Source organism: Pyrgilauda ruficollis, unplaced genomic scaffold, assembly GCF_017590135.1.
Source record: "Pyrgilauda ruficollis isolate IOZ18807 unplaced genomic scaffold, ASM1759013v1 scaffold27, whole genome shotgun sequence".
NCBI lineage: Eukaryota > Metazoa > Chordata > Aves > Passeriformes > Passeridae > Pyrgilauda > Pyrgilauda ruficollis.
Window position 1 is genome coordinate 4319511 of NW_024524044.1, and position 20949 is coordinate 4340459.

Here is a 20949-nt window from a genome sequence, read left to right on the forward strand (position 1 = left end):
GTTGAAGGAGGCTGTGACCCAGTTGGAAGCCCATGCTAGAGAAGGGTTGAAGAAGGACTTATACCCTACAGGGACCCACAATGGAGGAGTCTATTCCTGAAGAACTGCACCCCATGGGGGGAGAGGGAGGAACCCACACTGGAGCAGTTTGTGAAGAACTGCAGCCTGTGGAAAGGACTCACGTTGAAGAAGATCATGGATGACTGTTTCTCTTGAGAGGGAGTGCTGGTTCCTGATGCAGCCTGGAGAGGCTGCTGGCCTCCCTTGCTGCAAGAAAAGACTGAATCTAGAAATCTGTAGGTGTCTTCAACAAGTATTATGTGCACAGTTTCTCATACAGTTAAGAAATCATGTACATATGCAAAACAGGTGACAGTGGAGTAGCCAGAGCACAGAAAGCCCCATCTTCTGCATACCTTTTGAAATCGAGCTGAGGTTTTCAATACAGTAATGAAAATAATGTAGTGAAACCTGTATTTCTACATTCAAAAAAGACTATTTTCAGGAAAGATGAAGGCATGGAAGGCTCATATGAAATTTTTTAAAGAAAACCCCCACAAAACTCTTAAGTAGAACACATCTTCCCATATATACTACAGACAGTAGCACATCTTAAAAGAACTGAAAATCCTTCCCCAGAGGTATCTCTCTAAGTCCCACTTCCAGGGACTATGGCTCTATATTATATGAGACTAACCATTTGGTTCAGGATAAAAACTGTAAGTAATTTATCAGCTAGTAAACCTGCTGAGATCACATAATTAATTTCATGTCAGTAACACCCCACTGTCATATCTCACTCAGATTTCAATACAGCCCCATTACCTGAAAATTCCTATTTCTGGAGTAGGGGAATTAAAATTTTCAAACACACACTTCCCCCCCACCTCCAAAATAAAGAAATGACAGCACAGGTCTTTAAAAGCAGAAATCTGCAGTTCGGATACCTGTTAGGCTTTCAAGGCTTTGTAGCCTCGCTACTTACTAACAGGTATCAAAACTGTAGTCTCTGTACATAAAGATCCAAAGCAACATTTGTAGTGCTGTACTGTGTGTATTACTACATTTGTAGTAACACAGGAGTTTTATTTGAGAAAGACAAGCTGTAGCTTTTGCAGAACTGGTGAAACAGAGAAGGCAAATGCAAACAATCACCTGCTCATGAGGAAGTGATAGCTTTGGGAAACACCTGTAAGGGTTCAAAGACAACAAAAGATAGAAGAATAAATTGTACATTTTAAGTCTTGTCCTCAACAAGGCACTTGGATGAAACAAAAGAAGATAAACCAAACACATGCTGAGGGCAGTGGAGAGTAGAACAGAAATACACCCTCACTCTTTTAAGAATACACGTACCCCAAAATCCTCTTTATTACTTGTAATTGGCAAGCAGGAAGAATTAAGGGTGCTGCCTTACAAAAGGCCAGTTACTGCACAAGTCAAATTTAAAGAGCAGGGCAAATCCCAAAGCACAGAAGAGAGACACAGGACACACAACCCACAGCCTATCTTAAGCAAGGAAATTAAAAGAAACAAACCTTGCATCTCCTTCAGATCTCCACAGAATCATCCAAGGCCCTAATTTTATACAACAGCCTATAGATTCAGAAAAGGCCATGGTATGAATAATCATCCCTATGAAGACAAGTTAGGTATCCAATGACAGTTGCAAGTAGGAACCTCACTGCATCCACAGGATTTGTCCCGAGGTCCAATTCACTCCTTCCTCAGCATCCCAATTTGCACTACTGTAGGAGGAGAACAACAACAGCAGGGCTGCAGTTTACCTGCTTAATACATGCAAAGCTCTTTAGCATTCTCCTCCAATCCCCTCATAGATGTGCAAATCATTGTATTCTTACTGTTCTGGGATAATGACTGCAATTTGATGGCTTGCAGAAGGAGGCCTCTCAGCAGGGACGTTTTCATATGAAGGCTCCCTTAGGAGTTGCTGGTGGGGGTAAGAATTCTGAAAGTGTAGCTCAAGGGCCAGACCTTGAAAGAATCTTTTTCTTTGCTTTCTGCCCTATCACTACCATATTGTGACACCTTGTCAGAGAATTTGAAAGAGGCACTGCATCAATGACAGTTGCAAGTAGGAACCTTGAAATGCATCATCTAAGCCCGAGTCTGGAATCCAAGAAGGTAAATGCAATTTCATTTTTAAAAAAAAATTATATGGTATGTTAAAATATTCTTTGTTCATTTGTCTCTTAAAATGTCCTCCTCATGCAGTGCAGTTTCTGATTGAGCAATTAATGAAAACAGCTTAAAGGGGTTACTCCAAGACCTTTATTTCTTGTGAGTGGCTTATGGAATTTCAAACACTCTACTTGAACAGGATGCCGAGGATGCTGCTGGCATAAAGCCTGTGTTTAACCCAAATGATGTTCACATGTGTGTTTGCAATTGTGACTATAAGCTCAGAAAAAGGTGATTCGTAAGATAATTCAAAAAGACCAGGTTCTTCCAAATGTATTTTGGACATCATCTCCTGAAGTTCAGACCTCTGACTCCCTTCTGCAAAAAACACTTCATTATAACTCTCACACTTGTAAAAAAATTACCAGCAATTATCATGCATTATGTTTTTTCCCCGCTAAGTATTTTACACCAAAGGCATAATCGTTTAGTTAGATACTGATAAAACTTTTCAGGAGCAGATTTTCGGTTCAACTGCAAGAGCTCCAAGTTAAGCTTAAAAGGCCTCCAGCTGACCAGATCTTTTCTTCAAGTTGATGGAAAAAGAGTTTGAATTTTTGTTGTCTCAAATGTCAAGATCTACTAGTGGCAGGAAATGCATCTTTTGAAATGAAAGCTTCAGTGTCCTTTGAAGTGGCTTTGTTAATGCAATTTGTCACTTAAGTGGGAAAGCAAGGGCTAAGAAGCAGAATTTTTTGAAGGGCAGAAACCTTATGAGCAGTTGAAATAATTCTACTTAAATAATGCAAAAGTACATGTAGGAAACAGTCTGAACAACATGCCTGGCCACTCCCCCTCCACTACCAACCCCAGAAACCCCGAACACCTTCGCCCAACAGAAACTCCCAAAACATCAGGCGTCAAAGTTCTAGTACTACCTGTGAGCCAACCCATCACTGAGCAACTGCTTTTGAACTGTATTTGGAGCTGATTAGAGGAGGAGTGGTGTGTATATAAAAGGTGAGTTCCTTCCACAATACGTGCCCTGTTAGTTTGGGATTAATTCTAAGGTAATATGAAGAACCAGATAACTATTTTTTAAGTATTTCTTTTTACATACTTTGTTCATGCTGATAGAATGTTCATTTCCACTGCTGGTAGGTGGTGAATACAGCTTATCCTCTCTGACACCAGTTTGGAAGCAGAAGAAAACAGACAAAAAACCCCCAACTTATGTTGTTTTTGCCTCTGGCCTCATCACTCTGCAGGATGTTCCTGGCATTGAAGGACGAAAGGGAACACACTAACACCCAATGCAATTCTCTAAGAAAAGCAGAAAACAGCAGTAACAATGATTGGAATAACACCCAAGTTTTTATCTTCTAGTCTTTATCTTCTCCTTACTAGTCTCTAGAGGGAATACCAAAGGTTAAGACTCTAGACAACATTCTGAAAACTCATAGACCAAGTTTCACACAACCATTCAGGTTTGTTTTTTTACACTCTTTTTGTTTCATTTTGAAAGAAAAATGTTCCTTCCAAAATATTCAGCATTTTTACAGATGTTTACTGAAACCTGCAAAAACGTAACTAGTTTAAACTCACTTACACCAACTTCCTTTTTTCCCAACATACCTGGTTTAGTAAGCAGATCAAAACCAGTTACAAATGTTTCACTGTGGGATTACAAACACTTTTTTAAGTGGAGAAAATATTTTAAAAAATTTTGTAGTGAAAGACCAGACCAAGAAAAATCAAGCTGCTATGCCTTCTAAGTTGTCTGCATTCTTACAGCAAAGTACTACTATAATCCTTTTAAAAGATGTGATGAAACTCTGAATAGAGGTGAGTATCCCTAATGAAGCAGATTTCAGGCATAATTTAAGTATCATAGTTCAATGGGAAATCACTTTTTAGACAAAATGCAACAAGATCCCCACAATTCTCTTGATCGTGAAAAGAAAAAAATACATGTATCTCTCTGCAAGAGAAAAGACCTTTATCAACATAAAATTGAAAGTGATACTTAAAATATCTGACTGCCAACCCCCAAAATACATCTGCATAATTTTAAATACAAACATGTGATATATAATCAGAATTTGCTTATACTCACCTCTGAACAGGTAAAAATAAAAAAAACAAACTAGTAATTAGTAAGCAATAATCACAGTTTTATGCCAAAAAATGAAAAGAAGCTTTGACAAGATTTTAGACCTACATTCTATACCAACATGAATTTCAAAATAAAAACCTACAATACTCTCAAGTAACTGTTTTAATTTTTAATAACTTTATTTTTAGATCAAAGTACCTACTAGATGCAATTACTACAGATATGATGAGAAACAACACTAAACTTAAATTCAGGTTCTCTTTGCTACTAATTTAATTACACATAGGAAAAAACCAAATCCAAGCAATGTTACCACTCCCATTTTTACTAATCTTTTTTCCAAGGTGGCTGCTTTTTCTGGAAGTTTCACTTCATTAGGTTTATTCTTTTCTTCATACTGAGACAGATGTTAAATCCATGTAAAAAGTGCAGAAAAAAAAAAAAAGTTAGTGTGAAAGCTTCTTAAATAGATTATAAAGTACCCAGTCATAAGAATCTGCATGCATCTAGGATTGGTATTACTTCTTTCTGTCTCTGTCCTACTTAATTTGAAATGAATGTGTGTAAATGTTCATCTTATCTGATATTCAATTATTCTGTAACATATATAAGAAAAACAAACTGTTCGTTTACAAACTTAATTACTCAGGAGTAAACCACTGCTATTATTAGATGCTACAAAAATCTAATAACAAAACAATTGAACCCTGACTATCAAACTAGTTTTAACTAGTACTTCTGCCATTTAATTACTAAAAAACCTGTTTATTTAAAAAGAAAGTTAAATAGGTAACAGATTAGACTTACTCAAAATTAAAGGGAGAGTAGAAAGTACCTAATAAGTGCCTTCTCAAATACCTGTTGAACCTGAGTGGAGCCTTGTCATAAAGGACAGCAGGGTTAGGTTCTGATTTCCTACCTTAATTTACAATGCTTGGAAGGCTGTCTCATTTACCACACTTTCAAAAATTATACACTAAGACATTTACTGCTGGCAAAGTCTTGTCATGACTAAGCTCAGCAAACAGTATTGAAAACCTCAAGGGAATTTATAGAAACATTTTATGTATGAGGTTAAACTGTATCACTTAGATTCACAGGTTCATAATAAACACTTGGGTCCTCTACATTCAAAAGTGCTCCATCATAAATTAAGTAATACAAAAATGTCTTGTATTAAAGCATTCATAAGTGAAATTCATAAAACATAACAGGATTTTAAAAAGAAGGATTTTCTTTCTTGAAGTAATTAGAAGGCTGTTTTACACAGGATACAAAGACACTGTGCTTTGTCTTGACAGCTATAAAAGCTTATGTACAGATAAAGTCAAGTGGCACCAAACTTGGAACCCTCCCAGCCCTTATAACTGGCCTGCATATATATAGAAGGCAAATATATACACAACTGATGATTGCATATGCAAAAGAAAGAATAAATAGCTAATAAGTTCTTTGCCACAGTTGCTGCCTCTTAATATATTTGGTGTTAAGCGATTTATTGGGAGAAGGCTGTAATATTACATTAAATTTACTTAAACTACAGGAAATTGCATTAGTAGCATTATACTCAAGGTCTGAGCTCCACATGGCTTCGTTCAGCAACAGATTCCTTTCTGACACTGATGCTCCATTTACCCTACCCCAGCGGCCGTTCATTTTACCAGCCTATTACTTAAAACGACCCCATCTGACAAGAGAGTGTCACTGTGTTGGCTTGAGAATGACTGATGTGGTGCTAACATCTAGCCTTGACCTCTCCCACCCTCTTCTTTTGTCACTCTGCAGAGTTATCTGGGATGCCTCCCATTCAATCCATAAAACCTTAGTATCTTCCTTGGAGTCAATAATTCCAAACAAAAGATTCCTTAATTAAAAAGTAAGAGTGTAAGTATTCAGCATGGCCTCTATGCCACCGTGGTTGTCCAAGAGCGCAGGGATACATTCCAATTAATTACTTCGTGCAGGAGAAAGAAAAAGGTAGATTACACTTTCTTTTGGAGATTCTCTACACTTCTGTGGAATATTAGATTATTTCTCTTTCTGTCCATGAAAAGGTGGAAGGGGAAGAGATCAGTGCAATGTCCAAGCTAAGGCTAAACAGCCTTTGGCAGACCAAGGTATGAAACATTTCCCTGACAGATATCACATTTGAGGTTGCATCAGAAACTTGTATGCACTATTTAACAGCCTCACTCACACACACCCACCTCCACCACGAGGTCCTTCAGTTTGTCAACTTCTTCTCCCAACTTTTTAACACTGCAAATCACATCTTTGCAGACTTGAATATAACATTCAGTTGGTGCCCACTGCAGTACCATCTGTTAATAATTACAGTTATTTGCCATAATTACATAATTGTAGATTTTAATTTAGTATTCTACAGTTCATGTATCACAAAAGACAGTGCCAGAAAAGGTCTATAACTGTATTTATGCTAGGTTTTAATTGTATGATTTATGCACAATAAGCTACTACTCCCTAGCAGCCTTTGTTGGAAACTTTTGTCACCTTAACTCTCCTTTCAGTAGAAACAAATCTATCTCCTTTAGTTGCATGGCCTAACTCTTTGAAATATATTATTTTTAAGATGTGTCCTTTAGAGAAAGAGCATTGGACAGCTTTCTGTAACTATGTAATAATCAAGATGGTTGATGAATATTCATAGTTTTTATTTTACAAGGTGGAATAATGCACTCTAAATCAGTCTTCTCTTAGATTGAATACCTTGTGAGAATTTTTGAGGAAATGGTTATTCATGGTCTGCACAGGAATGATCAGCTTACTACACTCTTTATTCAACTTCTGAAGAAACTTGAGCAATTCATCTTCACTAGAAAAATAAAATATTTTGTTATTTGTCAAATGCTGTAACTTCTTGCAAGCTGAATATCACATACGGATTTTCAACATTGGCTAGTGAGTTAGACATGCAGTTTCACAACATACAAAAAACCCAGTATCATTTTAAAAGTAAGTAGGTGTGAGATATTTAACAACTTAGCAAGTTGTTGGGGTTTTTTTCCCCTTGTTTGTCCCATTGTCTCCCTCCCCTGCCTTATTTTTGAAGGACACTATTTCTGACATGCAGCTTACATTTTAGAGGTAGATGTGAGGGAAAAAGTCTGGTTTGCACTTTGGAGCTAGGACTGAAATTACTAGGTTTAGGGTAACATAGTCTCCAACAGAGTTGAAGAAAATAAGAATTCAGTAATACTGGCTTGGGCCTTGGATCTGGAAACATATACCTCTGAACCTAAAATATCTGATGTTATCTATTTTGAAGAAAAATTTTACTTGGTGCTCAAACACAAGCAGGAAGTCAACTCTCAAAATTGGTTTGACCCATGTCTCCAAAAAGTGGAGAGAAGGATAGAAAAAATTAACAGATTATTTTCAGCTTTAAGTTTCTAAAACTTCCACATGACACTGACTCAACTGTAGTGGAATGTCAGAGAATTTTAGTCATAAGTCAAGGTGCTGGCCAGAAACTTGCTGCCACTCACCAGGAAGAGGGAAAGAGGACAAGGAAGAAGATCATCCAATTGCTTTCACTGAGTGAGCTCTCAAACCCTGAAACTCCTGAGAAGTGTCTGTATCTCCATTAGGAAAGTTTCTGCTGACTCTAAGCTATTTGGGTCAATAACAGGCAGGGCCAAAACATGGGACAATTGCAAGTTCCTCCTGCAGAACTTCTTGTTCTGCAGAGCCATAGTATCTGAATAAACTAACTGAGACTCCAACATTCTTCCATTCCCTAGGCAATCAGCTAGTAAATGCAGACATATAACTAAATGCAACACACTCACACCACTTGCCTCCTTCTTCTGAGGTCAAAAAGGTATCCACAGAATTTGTCAAACAGCTAAACTAAGCTACACACCAATGCACTGCGTGTGTCTAACTGGAGATGGAATTTAGGCCATTGAGTGTCACAGAGTGCTTTCCTTCAACTTTGGGTACAGGATCATTAGTGAGTAAAACTTCTGCCACTGCTCAGGACGTCTGTGATTTGCAATAGCGCTGAACTGTTAAGACTTCAACATTTAACACAGAAATATAAAGAAACATTAATAGGTATGCTGGAGGTTTAAAACCAGTACTGGACATGGTTTTCATGAAGATGGAGAAGTACAAACGCTTATTAGTTTGCTTTTATAAAATAAACTATGGCTTGTTTCAGAACAATGTAACTGAACTGAGTATTTCAGGTAAAGAGCACAAACACCCAACATCTGGAGATAGTCTAAAAGCTTCCCCCACATTACTATAGTCAAGCCATAATCATAAATACTTTCTTCTACTTAGATAACTTTTTAGCTGGCACCTTTTGTGTTTCATTACAAAGGAAATTATCTTTTGGAATTCTGGAAGGATTCTTGGCAAATACAAAAATATGCCATAGGCTTGAATTAGGGAGGGGGAAAAAGAAAAAACATTTATTCTATCTATCTATTCTATCTATACTACTTCACTACACCACAGTTCTTAAAAAACTCCCAATTTTCATAGAATTTTATACTTGTTGCAGTGACATGCTCTTATATTTAGAAATGGAAATAATGTTTTCAAAAAATTATCACTTTAAGAAAGAATTAATGGCTGTCAAAACATCAGTGGCTACACAGTGCTGAACACTCCGTAAGTTTATAATCAATCAGTTCAAGATTTTCTACTATGTTAGTTTTTCTATGACTTAATGACTGATTCTCCTTCTCACAGAATGACTTTGAACAAGTGGGAAGTAAAATCTTTATATAATAGCATGTAAACATAGCCTAAGATTTTAGTCTAAAGGTCAGATGCCTAGAATACATGTCAGGCAATTTTCTAGAAAACTATGCAGCACTTGCCATAACTGAAGTGCTGTCATATTTTGTGTATTTCAATCTTTAATTAATCAATCATTTTCTGGTTTTGAGAACTACATATGATCTAAACCCACTAGGAATAAGATATGTCACTGGTGTGTGAGACTGCACCAGATGCCGCGTTGGTATTTCATTGTATTTGGCCACACATAGTGAATGGATAATTTTTTTATGTTTCTCTACTTACTACCTCTATTCAGATTTTTAAGCTGCTCTGCTTGAATGTATGTACTAAACACTACTGTGGAACAATCTGAAAAAAGCATATACTTTAACACAAAGAATGCCTAAAGCTTAAACAGGGAAAAGTCCCCTTCAGCTGTAGCTAATGTTTGCTTACTGAAGAGTCAACATCCATTTCCAAAGGCACCCAATAGATCCCTGCTCTACCACCTCAGCTCTGCAGCAAAGCCTCCATTGGCTCAGATGCTGTTAAAGCATTTATGGTGTATCTGTATCACACTGGTTTATATCCTCCTACATGCTGGAAGTTTAGTTCTTCAGTACTGCAGCACATGTGCAGGATTCTCTTCTGAAAGTACACAGTTGTTGGATGGAGATGGAGAATGGAGATGTTGAATGTCTGATGGAGAATTACAGAACCATAGAATATCTGGGTTGGAAGGGACCTTACAGATTATTTAGTTCCAATCCCTCTGCCATGGATAGGGAAACCTTTCACTAGACCAGCTTGTTCAAAGTCCCATCCAAACTAGCCTTGAACACTTCTAGGGATGGGACATCCACAGCTTTTCTGGGCAACTTATTCTAATACCTCACTACCTTCCCAGTAGAGAATTTCTTTCTTACATCTCATCTAAACCTGCCCTCCATCAGTTTGAAGCCATTCCCCCTTGTCCTATCGCTACGTGCCCTTGTAAAAAGTCTTCCTCCAGCTCTCTGGTAGACTCCTTTTAGGTTCTCTCTCCTCCAGGCTGAACACTGCCAAGTCTCTCAGCCTGTCTTCACAGGACTGGTGCTCCAGCCCTCTTGTTCATCCTTGTGGCCCTCTCCTGAACTCCCTCCAGGCTGACATCCTTCTTATGCTGGGGGTCTTGGAGCTGGTTGCAGTAGTCCAGGTGGAGTATCATGAGAGCAGAGTAGACAGGAAGAATCCCCTCTCAACCTGCTGGCCACTCCTCTTTGGATGCAGCCCAGGATATGATAGGCCTTCTGTGCAAGTGCACATTTGTTGTGTCATGTAGAGCTTCTTCCAGGATTTGAATTTGATGATTCTTGTGGGTCCCTTCCAACTCATGATATTCTGTGTTTCTATAATTCTTGTCAATGAACGCTCCCAAGTCCATCTCCTCAGGGCTGCTGTCAATCCACTCTGTCCAGCCTGTATTTGTGCTTGGGATTGCCCTGCCCCAGGACACATACACTTGGCCTTGCTGCATTTCATGCAGCCGCTACTCAAGGCTGTCAAGGTCTGCCCTGGATGGTATCCCTTCCCTCCAACACTTCACACAGCTCTGTGGCATTGGCACACATACTGAGGGTGTACTCAATCCCAATCTCCATGTCTCCAGCAGAGATGTTAAACAGCACCAGTCCCAATACCAACCCTTGAGGAGTGTCACTTGTTACTAGTCCTCATCAGGACATTGAGTCGTTGCCCACAACTCTTGCCCAGTGTGAGTATTCAGCCAATTCCTTATCTCTGAGTGGTCTCTGAATGAAATCTCCTCACAGACCAGAAGAAACATCAAAGTCCTCTATCAGGACACAAACACTCTGCTCTTCCAGCCCACCTCAGCTGTTCAAGAGCTTCCTCAAATGCCTTGCATGTCCTCCCAAGTCTGACAGCTCAGTTTTTGCATTGTGATGCAAAAACATTCCTCAAGCAGGCCACAAAGTCTCTTTTTCATAAACACAGTAATGGATAAAGATACCAGCACAACACCAGCACTGGGAGCAACGAGTGTATGAATGATTGGTTGGGAGTGGAATACATACTGGACAGTCTCATGGAACTGGGACTCTAAAGACAACACAATGGCAGGATCACATCATGACATGACTGCTAATGCACAGTGCCGGTGCAATTCAATTTCCTCCAAAGCACAGAGACATGTACAGATTGAATTTGAATCCAAGCATATTCTTTGGGCTGATGAACAACATAACTAACAGGGACTCTAGCCTTACAGCATTCAAGTAGTACAGACAGCTCTCCCCAGTATTTTGGAGAGGGAAGGGATAGCTATGAGAATATCAGCACAGCTATCAGATCACTAATCAAGAGGGAAATACACACACTTCAAGGAACTGAACCTTTACTAGATAATCCATTTCTAGTAGCTATATTTCTCTAAGTTGGAGAACTATGAAGAGGAAAGATATGAGCATGGAATTTAAATTGAGGTCTAGGTGTGTGTTCCAGAAAAAAAAAATTACTTACACATAAAGGATAAGAGATTTTAGAAATTGTAAGGCTCCCTTGTACTTACTATATACTTCATCTTTCATTTTGTGCTGGATGTGGAATGCTCTAGCAGTGCTTAGGGAACTTATGAAGTTTAATACAGGTGCTAAGGAACACACCTCTCAGCTCAGGCCTGGCTTCTATGGTACTGCACAATACTATACTAAAAGTATGAGAGGTGTTACAGAGCTGATGCCTTAATACTATAATGGGAAAAAATAGTAAGTTGGAATGGGAGTCTGAAAGAGTAACACTTTCTTAAAAATTTTTCCTTATAAACCTACTGATCCATATATAATCTATGATAATGAAAATAGCTTCTAAACTTGCTTAATTGGTAAGAATAAAAAAAAGAGGTATTTTAGAAGCCAGTTAAGCTTCCAGTGGAAGAGAAAAACAATGAAAAAATCTGGAATCTAAACAGAAGTAGCATTTATGATTTAAGATACACATGTACAAGATATTACTTTACAAGTTGAAAATTAAGGGCCTCTGCAGAAGTTATATGGATCTCTCCCTCCCACATTTTTTTTATTGCATCTTAAAATCAGACACATTTGACTGGAAGACTAACAGAGCCTACCTTGTCTAAGCTTCCAACTTTGTTTGTGCAAAACACACCCACCACCAGCTCTCATAACCTACTAACTTGCATATTCTCATGAATGCTATGCATTAAGGGGAAAGTGAGACAATTTTACCTTTGAGCCACAGAAAATAACACAGTCACCTTAAATTGTTAACATTTCACTTCTATTTTCTTAGATATACTGTTTATACCTCAATTCCAGCTTCATAATTTCAGAGACATCTTCAAATTTTTTTTCTTCCACTTGCAGATCATTAATAGCATCTAGGAGTTTCTGTTGATCTCCAGGATTTGTAATGCCAATCTAAATTTAAAGAGTAATTCCAAATATGATTTACTTTTACTAGACATAACAGTACAGTAACACATTTCACTAGCTTCTAAATATTAAGATTTAAAAAAAAATTCTTTTTAAGTTATTGCAACCAGCTACAATGTGCGTAAGTGACAAAGGAAAAAATAAAACCACAGAAAATATTCAATGATGCAGAACGATATGAGAAGAGATGAGGAACTGCCAAACTGAAACTGCAGAGGATACTGAGAAAATCTGTTTAGGGTTTATTAAAAAAAAATAATAGCAGTTCGCCTAAGCACTCCTGTCTTGTTAGGATGTTAGGCTTTTCATTTCAGAATGATGCGAGTCATCTCTGACATGATGGTCATGATGGTGATACAAATCATCATGATGGTGATACAGCATTAACTCAGAAAGAAAGAGTGGAAATTATCAAATCAAAGGGAGAATTTGAGAGGAAGACATATTCTTTAACTGAAGGAAAACAAAAAGATACATACTATGTAACAGATTCTCCAAGTGATGCCTGGAGCAGAAAACACTGGCAGCTGTGCTATCCATCAAGTATCTCAAATTAAATTTTAAGTCATATTTAAATCCTAGGCTGAGAGTTTTCTTGCAGAACACAATGAAAAAGAATAGTTAATTTGTTAAAAAAGAAAAGCTTCTGTGGCACATTCAGTATTTCCCTTGCTCATGTGACAGGCTGCTGTGCAACGCAGGACTTCTGGTGTTAGCAGCCCTAACATGCTCATCCACACAAGTGAAAAACCTCTTGACTTTGCTCCTAAGGCACCAGCTGAGTACCTGACTCAACAGGAGTAGACCACTCCTGCATTTGAGACTGCAAGGATCTCACAGTCTCCAAACCTAGACTATATGGGACACTCACTGATATTCTGAGGACTTGAAGTTACCTCCTGCACCCTCAGAAATCTGGAAGATGTTAGTGTTTGCAGTCTCCCAGATTTCTGTCAGAAAAAATTTCAAATGAACAGCTGATAATGCACATCAGATCTATATTCTAGGGAAGAGACTGTGCCTAGGGAAAGGTTTTTTTCGGACACCCAATGTTATGACACCCACTGTTCTTTGTGATTGCATAAAATGGTCCTCCAGGTTCTCCACCAATGAGAGCTAAAAAATAACTATGGGCTCACAAGTATACCTTTAAGCATATCAAAACCATATTAAGTTTATAGACAAGCTCTTTAGTAATGAAAAACCCCAACACTATTAACTGGGAATTTAACTACAGGTGTCAAGAACTTTTGAACTTTTTAATAGGCTTCCATGAGTTCCTGAATGAATTGTCCTGAAGTCTTTTTAGCAAATATCACTAGCAGCCTTAAGACAGAAAGATCTGAGTTTCATATGAATAATCTGCTCCACTTGTGTTGAGCTGTAAGTTTGCTCAATTCACTAGTTCTCAGGTTTGCCTTGTGGAGCCCTCTCTGGTATGAACTAATATTTTCTTAAGGCTTACAAAGCATTACAGCAGTCATTTTATCATGAATAAGTAAGCAGATTTCTAGAACACCAGTTATTCTTGAGGAGTTAAAACTATCTTGCTTAAAAAGTAGGAACAATTCTGAAGACAGCCTTTGCTTTTGACTCCACCTTCTCATTCCTGAAACCAGGAAATCAGGATGCAGCTTTCTGACTAGCATATCAGGGAGATGTACTCTGTTCCCCTAGAAATAAAACATCATTTTGTTCTTCTGCAAATGGGTCACTGAGCACCACATCTTAAAATATATTTGTCAGGAAGTAAAAATGTGATAAATGTCACTATAGATAAAGCCTTCTATCACCAAACTGATTCTGCATTTAGTGGTAAAGGGTACAGAACTTCGAGACGGAAGGTTGATAGATCAATCCAAACTACTTTCCAATTTCTAGATCATCTCTGCAAGAACGTGAAGTGTCCCAGAACCTGACTGTTCATGCAATAATGAATGCATGGAACAACCACAGTGCAAAAAGGTCTACTTGATGGATAAGTGGATTTTTAGGTTGGTGTTGGTTCACTTGTGTTCTGCAATCCAAATTATGCAAGCATTATTGTGAAGTGGCCATGTTTAAGAATGTGCAAGTGCTGTACAATGATTTGCTCATATCTGTAAAACAGACTATATGCACTCTCAATTTTAGCCAGATCAACTCTAGGAACATCTATTTTTTTTCTTTGCTTAAATACATACAAGGCAGCCCTTCAAAATCCAAGCCCCAAGTTCACTCCAGCATGAATGTGAAAAGAGATGAATAAGATAGCCTCAACACATGAAAGATGATACACTGCACAGATAAAACCAGTGAAGCTATGCACAAACTCTTACATCAATGCCACTTTGCCCAAGTAACCACTAATTTTAATGATCTGACACATTTCTGTCAAATATTAAACACTTTTCAGGGAGTGGGAGCAGAGCAATGAGTCCTGGAACTGTGATATAGAAGCACATAGACCAGATAATTATTCAATTATATAGTTAAAGTTCTGGATTATATTTTGAATTTTGATGTGTCAACTTTTCATTACACAGTCTCAAATCCAAAACAAGATGCCAATTTCTCTTATTCTAAATTAAATGAAAAGTAAGAAAGAAACCGTTTTAGTCCTAAATGCATCCAGAAGCGAAATTACTTCTGTTGCTATCTTATCAGAAAAATGCCTAATACAAAATAAAAAATGTGTCATAAGTAGTGCAGACAAAAACCTCCAAATGTTGAAAAGACATGTCTCAGTACACTGAACACATTTTTTCCAGAATGGAACAGTTTATAAGCTAAAGGAATGCAAGGATTTCAGCTTGAAAGGCTCATTGTTTAGGCTCTGTTGTAGAATACAGATAAAGGTATTTACAGAGAAAATATCTTCCTATATTGTTTGATGAAGGAAAGCTTATCATGTTAATGACAGGATTTCTCCCCAGTTCTCTGGATACAAAGCAGCTTGGTTCAGAGGCATCCATCAAAGGTCATCATTAATCTTTGTAGTAATAAGATCCAGGCTCTTTAAAACAGCTGGCTGTTAGCTGAAAGTCTGCCACCACAGCAAAAACTTTCAACTCTGCAGTGACAAGGAAACAGATTAGATTTGTTCTATCAGCAGCGTCGGGAGAAACCGTTAGCAGAGCTCTAAAACAAGACTGCATAAAGAATTTTGGATAACTTATGGAGAGCTAATAAGCCAGGAGTGCTATGCCATTTTTTAACTTCTCAACTGAAGACTCACTAATTAATTTATGTCCATGCACAAAGCATGACTTATTTTTCAGGAACTGTTTCCTGCTGTTGCAAAGTTAACAGACAAAGCAATTAAATTCTTACAGATTCTATCTCCCTGTGTAGAAGCAGCTGATCCCTGTAGTTATTTCAGTTTGTTAAAAGCTTTTCTGCTTTCATAATAGCGAGCCTCGAACAATTTAGAACACTGAAACAGAAGCTCTAATTTTGAGTGAAATTACACCTCTTTGGAGAGGGAACCATAAAGTTTAGCTGTTCACTGAAGTCCACAATTCTCTCCTCTTCCCCCAATGTTCCCTGGAAAAAACAAGCAATAACTACAGTACCAAAGCAAGTGATCACTATGATCATATACTCAGACAGATTTACAATTTAATGCAATCATTCCCAACACAGCAGCTCACACAGTAATGAGAGGAAATCCACAAGAATCTCCTTAAAGGACGAAAATACTATCAACAGGGGTTTCAGAGTTCTAGAAATCCCAGGACACCAGGATGCTGTCCAGTGATCCTGAGGCTTCAGAAAAGCAGTAATACCAAAACACACTGACATGTCTTACAATATTTTGCCCTAAATGAACTCTTAGAAGTCTCTTCATTGACAAAGCTCCCTATACGAACATCTCCTGAGAATACAGAATTACTTGTGAGTTCTGTCAGAAAAATTAGCTACTCAGTTACAAGACAAAACATCAAGAAAAACAATCCTTGTTGACATCCACTCTAAAGGAATACAATGTTGGATCCAGCTGCCAGAACACACACCTTCTTTGCACCAGGGTTAGGAGAAAAAAAGCTGACACTAAGACATGGCTTGCTCCAGTACAGGGAGCAGTCTTGAAGAGGCTGTTTTTATGAAGTGTTTTTGGAATACCAGACCAGAGATTGCAAAGTTCCCCAGTACAGAGTGCTCAGAAGAATCCTGCAGCCTGAAGTACTTACGTTGTTCCAATGAGGCTCCTATAATTGGATTTTATTATAGTATCTTCCAGTAAGCACAGTTAGTCCTTTCACTTCCCACAGGAAAAACTCCAGCAAAAATAAAGAAAAGCAACCAGCACATCTCAGCTGAGAACTGAAGACTTGTAATAATGCATCATTTAGTCAAAAGACCAACCTTTGCAAACAGCAAAATACAACCTTCCCAGCTGCAGTAAACTCTAAGAAACAAAATCTTCTCTTTTCTCCCTTTTTTGGGGACAGCTAAGGTTTTACAAACCTGTTTGGGATACAAGATTCTACAATTTAAGCAATCCTAATGTAAGAGAGCTCTTCTTTCTCCACCAAAAATTACCTCCTCACAAAGGAGGACCACATCTAAAGTAGTTGCTTAGTATTATATACTGCTTATTCTAGCACTGACTTCCCTTCAGAGAAATCACAATTAAAAACTAAAAATGATAACAACTAACACTTAAACTAGAACTATTTCCTGCTTATCCCTGATCACTCATTGATCTGTGAGATTACATACTTCAGAAAAAGCCTGTCTATAGTCACATTAAAATTCAAGAAGTTGCAGAAGATGTTGAAAGAGCTCTTGCAAGGTTAGACATTTATAATGAGAAGATAAGACATTAAAAACATTTTAACAAAGAGGACAAAATTAAATTATATTCTAAAGCAGTAAACTGACCTGTATTAAGTCATCTTTTTGCATGGTCAGAAGTTGTCTCAAAGCTATATCTTGTTCCTGTATAAAACAAAGGGGTTTCTGCCATCAAAAATAATTTCAGAATAGAACAGTTTAAAACTTGATTTTCTTCCTTGTTTTACTTCAGTTTTTAGGAACAAAACCAGCTACAAAACATCATTATTGAAGCAATGAAAGATCTGTCTAGTTTAGAAACATCAAATGTTGTGACTAATGCATGTAATCAAGAAAACAAATTTAGTCCACTGCAGTTTAACTTCCCATTTTATAAAAAAAAAAAAAAATGGTTTAAGGAATTGATTTAATATATTAATGGTAATATAATTTTTTTTTTTTTTTAAATGCAGTAGGTGCATTTTGCTTTCATGGATTACTTCACAGGTAGTAAATAGACCACAAAATTACCTGAAGTAATTCTCTAATGTGTTCTAGACCAAGACCATGTAAAAACACTTCCATGTCATGAAAAGTTGAATAGGAACTGTAAAGACAATTAATGAGATTGAAGTTAGAAACAGTGGAAATTATAAAAAGAAAAAAACCCCAAAACATCCATAACAAAATGTTACAGAAAAGCTCCCCAGACAGCACTTGGGAGGAACCTGAAGTTGCACACACCTGCTGATGACAGAAGTACCTTACAAGCAAACAACTTAATCTATCAAAAATTTTTAGATGTCTTTTCTGTCTCGTAAGTTGAATTGAGCCCAAAGGGGATGACTTTCATACATAAAGGTAATTTTAAGTCACAAAACATTCCAAATGAACCCTAAAGTTGGGTCACAAAAGCCTGAAAAATGTGTGAGGTTAAGGAAGAAAACTATGTACATAACATTCATATTAACTGGATTCAGTCCACAACTGGTACCCTTCCCATTCCAGTTAAGCCAAAGAAGGTTCTCAAGAAAATAGGACTGTCTGTAATTAAAAATATTGGAAATTACTCCATCAAGAAACTTGTCAGAAGACTATTGTTCAGAAGGTAGACTGAGGAAGTAGTTAACACTGAACTGTAAGTTCAGAGTTTAACATTTATAAGCAAATATAAAATATCAATTTTGATTCCCCACTCTTCCAAGGGATATAAAAGTAAAGAGGAAAAATAACTAAACAGCTTTCAACAATCAGATAAATTGTAATGTAAAGAATTAAACAGAAGAGCAAATCCTACAAAATCCTGAAAGGACTACTGCATTTGTTACAACAAATCTTTTGCCAAAATCCTGAGTTATGACATACTTTGCTCTGTCTTGTAGGCCCTGAAATGAAGGTCTGCCTCTTCCCCTCAAACACTGAAGGAGCATCTTGAGTGCCATCACATGGCACATACAGGGCAGCCAGGGAAGCAGGCTCAGCCAGCATGAGTTTAGGAGAGATAAAGACCAACATTACTTCCTTTTTAGACAAGGTGACCCACCTAGCAGATGAGGGAAAGGTTGTGGATGTTATCTACCTGGACTTCAGTAAAGCTTCCAATACTGTCTTCAAGAGCATTCTCCTGGAGAAGCTGGCAGCCCACTGGGTTAAAAACTGGCTGCATGCCCAGGCCCAGAGAGTGGCAAATGGAGTTACATCCATTGGTGGCCAGTCACTGGCAGTATTCCCCAGGGCTCCGTGGTGGGGCCAGTCCTGTTTAATGATCAGGATGAGGGATTGAGGGTACCCTGAGTAAGTTCACACATGACACCAAGCAGGGTGAGAATGTTGATCTGCTGGAGGATTACAAGGCACTGCAGAGGGATCTGGACAGGCAGCCCAGCAGAAAAGGACCTTGGGGTGCTCACTGACAGCTGAACACAAGCCAGAGTGTGTCCAGGTGTCCAAGAAGGCCAATAACATCCTCGCTTGGATCAGAAATAGTGTGGCCAGCATGACTAGGGAAGAGATTGTCCCCCTGCACCCAGCACTGGTGAGGCCACACCTCAAGTTCTGTGTCCAGTTCTGGGCCCCTCACTACAAGAAAGAAATTGAGGGGCTGAAGCATGTCCAGAGGAGAGCAATGGAGGTGGTGAAGGGTCTAGAGAGTGAGTTGTATGAGAACTGGCTGAGGGAGCTGGGGCTCTTTAGCATGGGGAAAAGGAGACTCAGGGGAGACCTTATCACTCTACAACTACCTGAAAGGAGGCTGTAGCCAGGTGGGGGTTTGGCCTGTTCTCCCAAGCAATTAGCAACAAAATGAGAGCTGACACAAGGAAGGTTCAGGCAGGATATCAGAAAGAATTTCTTCACTGAAAGGGCGGTCAAGCATTGGAACGGGCTGCCCGGGAAGGTGGTTGAGTCACCATCCCCAGAAGAGTTCAAGAAATGACATGGTGCTTAGTATTAAGGTTTAGTTGACATGGTAGTGTTCAGTCAAGGGTAGGCCTCTATGGAGGTGTTTTCCAACCTAAATGATTCCAGGATTCTAAACACAGAATCTGGTGAGGCTTTGTCTGAAGTACTCTGTCTGAGACTACCTCACTGTGAACTGCTACCCTGTGAACTGCCATCAGCCCATCAGCCTAATGCTACAAAACTAGAGCATTCCAAATTCAGCAGGACTGGCTGAGCAGGGGCAATCTGACCAATCAGAAAACAGCCTATGGACACTACCAGCTGTCTTTTTAAGACCACACAGCTCAAGCTGAAGAATGCAAGCAGATGGTATGCTGAGGACTTCTTAGCCAAGTTCTTGTACAAAATCATATCAGAAATCTCTGAAGTTGCTGAAGCAGGTGCTGATTTCAGGCATAGGGTACCTTTAAGCTTCAGGGTCAGAGGCACACTCTGCCAAAACTTCCAGAGCTTAACTAGTGCTCACACTTAATTTTGACTCTCCAATTGATTCAAGAAAAAAGAAAAGAGCATAGCTCTTGATGGCAATGAAGCTGAACACAGGCATTCAGTGAAAGCATCAAAAATTTAACATCAAATGAAGATAAGCACAGAACAAGAAGTGTGCAACAGGGGAGCATACAAATTTAACAGTGCTAAAATGCACTGAAGTGACACTGGACCCTGGCTCTCCTACACTTTACACTAAATGAGAGGAAAGAAAAATCTAGAGCATGCTTTTTGTTTACATTGCCAAGGAACTTTGCAATCTTGAAAAATTGATAGTGCATTAATATACTTACTGTGGACTCTTGGCAACACTCCAAACAAGACACATTATGTAACGAACAATTTAATCATTGATATGAACAAATACAATCTTTTAGGAATGTTTCTAAGCTAAAATTACACTACAACTGTATTTACCCAACACTGTGGTCAGAGACAGCTGTCAGAAATTTGCAGATAGCCTCTTGCTCAACTGTTTTATGGTATCTCCCTTGCAAGTGATTTGCAGCCAACGAGAGCAAACTAAATATCTGGAACAGTCAAAATTAATTAATTATTATTAAAACTCAAAATATATAAAAAATACATGGGAATAAGATTACAATCAATTACTACTTACAGGGAACATGGAACATCTGCCACTTCTCTAAAGCATACATCTATAATGAGAAGTTAAGACTAAACTAAGAGTTTACCAAGAGTGTTCCAGCACAACAATGAACATATCTATATCTATCACAAAATCTAAAAAAAACTATCTGCCATTACAGAAAAAGT

The 20949-nt window shown here is 38.2% G+C and overlaps 1 protein-coding gene across 1 annotated transcript in view; it reads right to left on the bottom strand.

Moving 5' to 3' along the window:
* Nucleotides 1-4508: 4508 nt before the first annotated feature.
* Nucleotides 4509-20949, bottom strand: part of ASZ1 (ankyrin repeat, SAM and basic leucine zipper domain containing 1) — a 35909-nt gene continuing 19468 nt past the window's right edge. The window contains exons 7-13 of the mRNA XM_041471556.1: nucleotides 20590-20702; nucleotides 17755-17830; nucleotides 17332-17388; nucleotides 12338-12450; nucleotides 6986-7091; nucleotides 6466-6579; nucleotides 4509-4655 (exon numbers count right to left, since the gene is read on the bottom strand). Of these exons, the coding sequence (XP_041327490.1) occupies nucleotides 4509-4655; nucleotides 6466-6579; nucleotides 6986-7091; nucleotides 12338-12450; nucleotides 17332-17388; nucleotides 17755-17830; nucleotides 20590-20702 (726 nt within the window). The remainder of the gene's footprint in view (nucleotides 4656-6465; nucleotides 6580-6985; nucleotides 7092-12337; nucleotides 12451-17331; nucleotides 17389-17754; nucleotides 17831-20589; nucleotides 20703-20949) is intronic.